This window comes from Austrofundulus limnaeus, unplaced genomic scaffold (assembly GCF_001266775.1).
Source record: "Austrofundulus limnaeus strain Quisiro unplaced genomic scaffold, Austrofundulus_limnaeus-1.0 Scaffold1530, whole genome shotgun sequence".
Lineage (NCBI taxonomy): Eukaryota > Metazoa > Chordata > Actinopteri > Cyprinodontiformes > Rivulidae > Austrofundulus > Austrofundulus limnaeus.
In genome coordinates this window covers 22,268-24,093 of record NW_013953932.1, presented here as the reverse complement: position 1 = coordinate 24,093, position 1,826 = coordinate 22,268, and the positions used below count along the sequence as shown (strand labels likewise).

Here is a 1,826-nt window from a genome sequence, read left to right as displayed (position 1 = left end):
GTCGTTGTCGGGTGAAAAAATATTTCCCTAACACTGTGTTGACCGTGAACTGGAAGTGCTGGGAGTGGCATCAAATGCTGGACAGGATGTCTGTGGCATATAGGCTGTTGAGGGTGCTGTACAAGTAAAATAATCTGTATTATTTCAGAGAAAATATAAGTTTGCATCTTAACAGTTGAAGGGTTTCATGACACAGGCTCTCTGAGAAATCTGACAAATAAAACTTCAGAAATAAAACTAATCTGTTCAAATCAAGATAAACGTAAACTCAGAAAGCTTCAGTTTTGAGTCTGGTTTTATTYGTTGGACTGAACTATTACTGACCATTTTTCAGACAGCTTTGAATCCAGTGTGTTTGCAGAGAATATTTCTGGTCTGAAGTATCAACAAAGTTGTTTCTTTTCAGTTCACATGTAAAGTGAAACCTGGAGGTGCACTGAGTTTGGTTTGGACTCATGGATGAACAAGCAGAAACACTTCAGGGTAGAGCTACAGCTTACAGATCACAGGTGAACCAACTTCTCACCTTTTCACACCCAACAATAAACTCACAGGACAGTATGAAAGATAAAAAGAAGAGAGACAAATAAAACAAGTGATGAAGAAAGCAAAACACAAAAATAATTTAARAAAACGAATTTCTGAAGACTTTAAAAGAGACGAGACATGAAACAAAAGCTGAGAAACTGACAAAAACAAAGCCTGGTGCTTTCATTAGTTCTGAGGTGTGCAGGACGACATGCTGACAGGTGAGGGGGTGCACAACAACTCACCTGCTGTCTGTGTCCAAACCCACAAAGTCCTTCTTCTCAAAGGGAACRCACAGCAGAGGGATTTTATCCCCAGACTTGTCAGTGGCTCGGTCCAGCCTCTTGGACTCCAGGACTATAAATATGGACTCTACGAAGTCCTCCACCCTCCTCTCCACATCTGAGCAGTGGTCAAAGTCGGGGTAGAAGGCCACGTCTGTGCGCTGCTGCTCTGCGATGTCCCCCTGCAGCCCAAACACCAGCAGGCGCGAGTCGTACAGACTGGAGCTGTACACCTCCTTCTGTCCGTGGAAGCGCTCCGTGGTCTGGGGCCAGTCCTTGGCCGAGGAGCACGTGGTGACGGCWATCAGGCCCACCACTTTACGGTGGGTCTGGAAGTCCCCCCAGTCGTTGTTCTCGGGCAGGTAGTGGTGCCGGTAGCGGATGTAGAGGATGCGCTGTGAGTCCCTGATGCTCACCTGGCTCACACTGGCAATGCGCTTGTAGATCCTGAAGAACTGGTCCTCAGGTACGATGCCAACAGGCTGGACCACCACCAGCACGGTCTGGTGGTCCTCAGCACACTGCATGTAGTCTGGGATGCTCATCTTCATCTACACCTACATTTGCAAGTACAGGAAGTTAATTTTGTAGCACTGTTCACAGATAAAATTATATTCAATTCAAAAAATTTATTCCTTTCATTAAAAACAAAATAACTATATACAAATTAGAAACTAAGGAAATACACAAATCAAAAAATCTAAATAAAATGATCTCCCACATGAAAGTCCATGACATAGACCATTAGACCAATGGAGCTGTGGCAGTAGGTGGTGGCAGGGGTTGGTTTGTATGTGTGCAGAAAGAGGCCACATTGCCAACACAATTATTGACACTAAACTGCATAATATTACAACAATAGAGCAGTTTTAAGACAATATTATAGTAAAACATCAAAATACAATCACATTAGTATTGTAAACACTGAACTACTGAGTTAAAATATTAAACTATGGTGCAGTATCAAGTTGAGTACAGCATGGGGCAGTATTGGACCAATACAAGGCTCCATTG

At 43.4% G+C, this 1,826-nt stretch overlaps 1 protein-coding gene across 2 annotated transcripts in view; it reads right to left on the bottom strand.

Moving 5' to 3' along the window:
- Positions 1-1,826, bottom strand: part of trappc9 (trafficking protein particle complex subunit 9) — a gene marked incomplete at its 3' end in the record, with an annotated part of 81,163 nt that overhangs the window by 77,053 nt on the left and 2,284 nt on the right. For both annotated transcript variants that reach the window (XM_014032758.1, XM_014032759.1), the window contains 1 exon segment: positions 774-1,369. In XM_014032758.1, the coding sequence (XP_013888212.1) occupies positions 774-1,363 (590 nt within the window).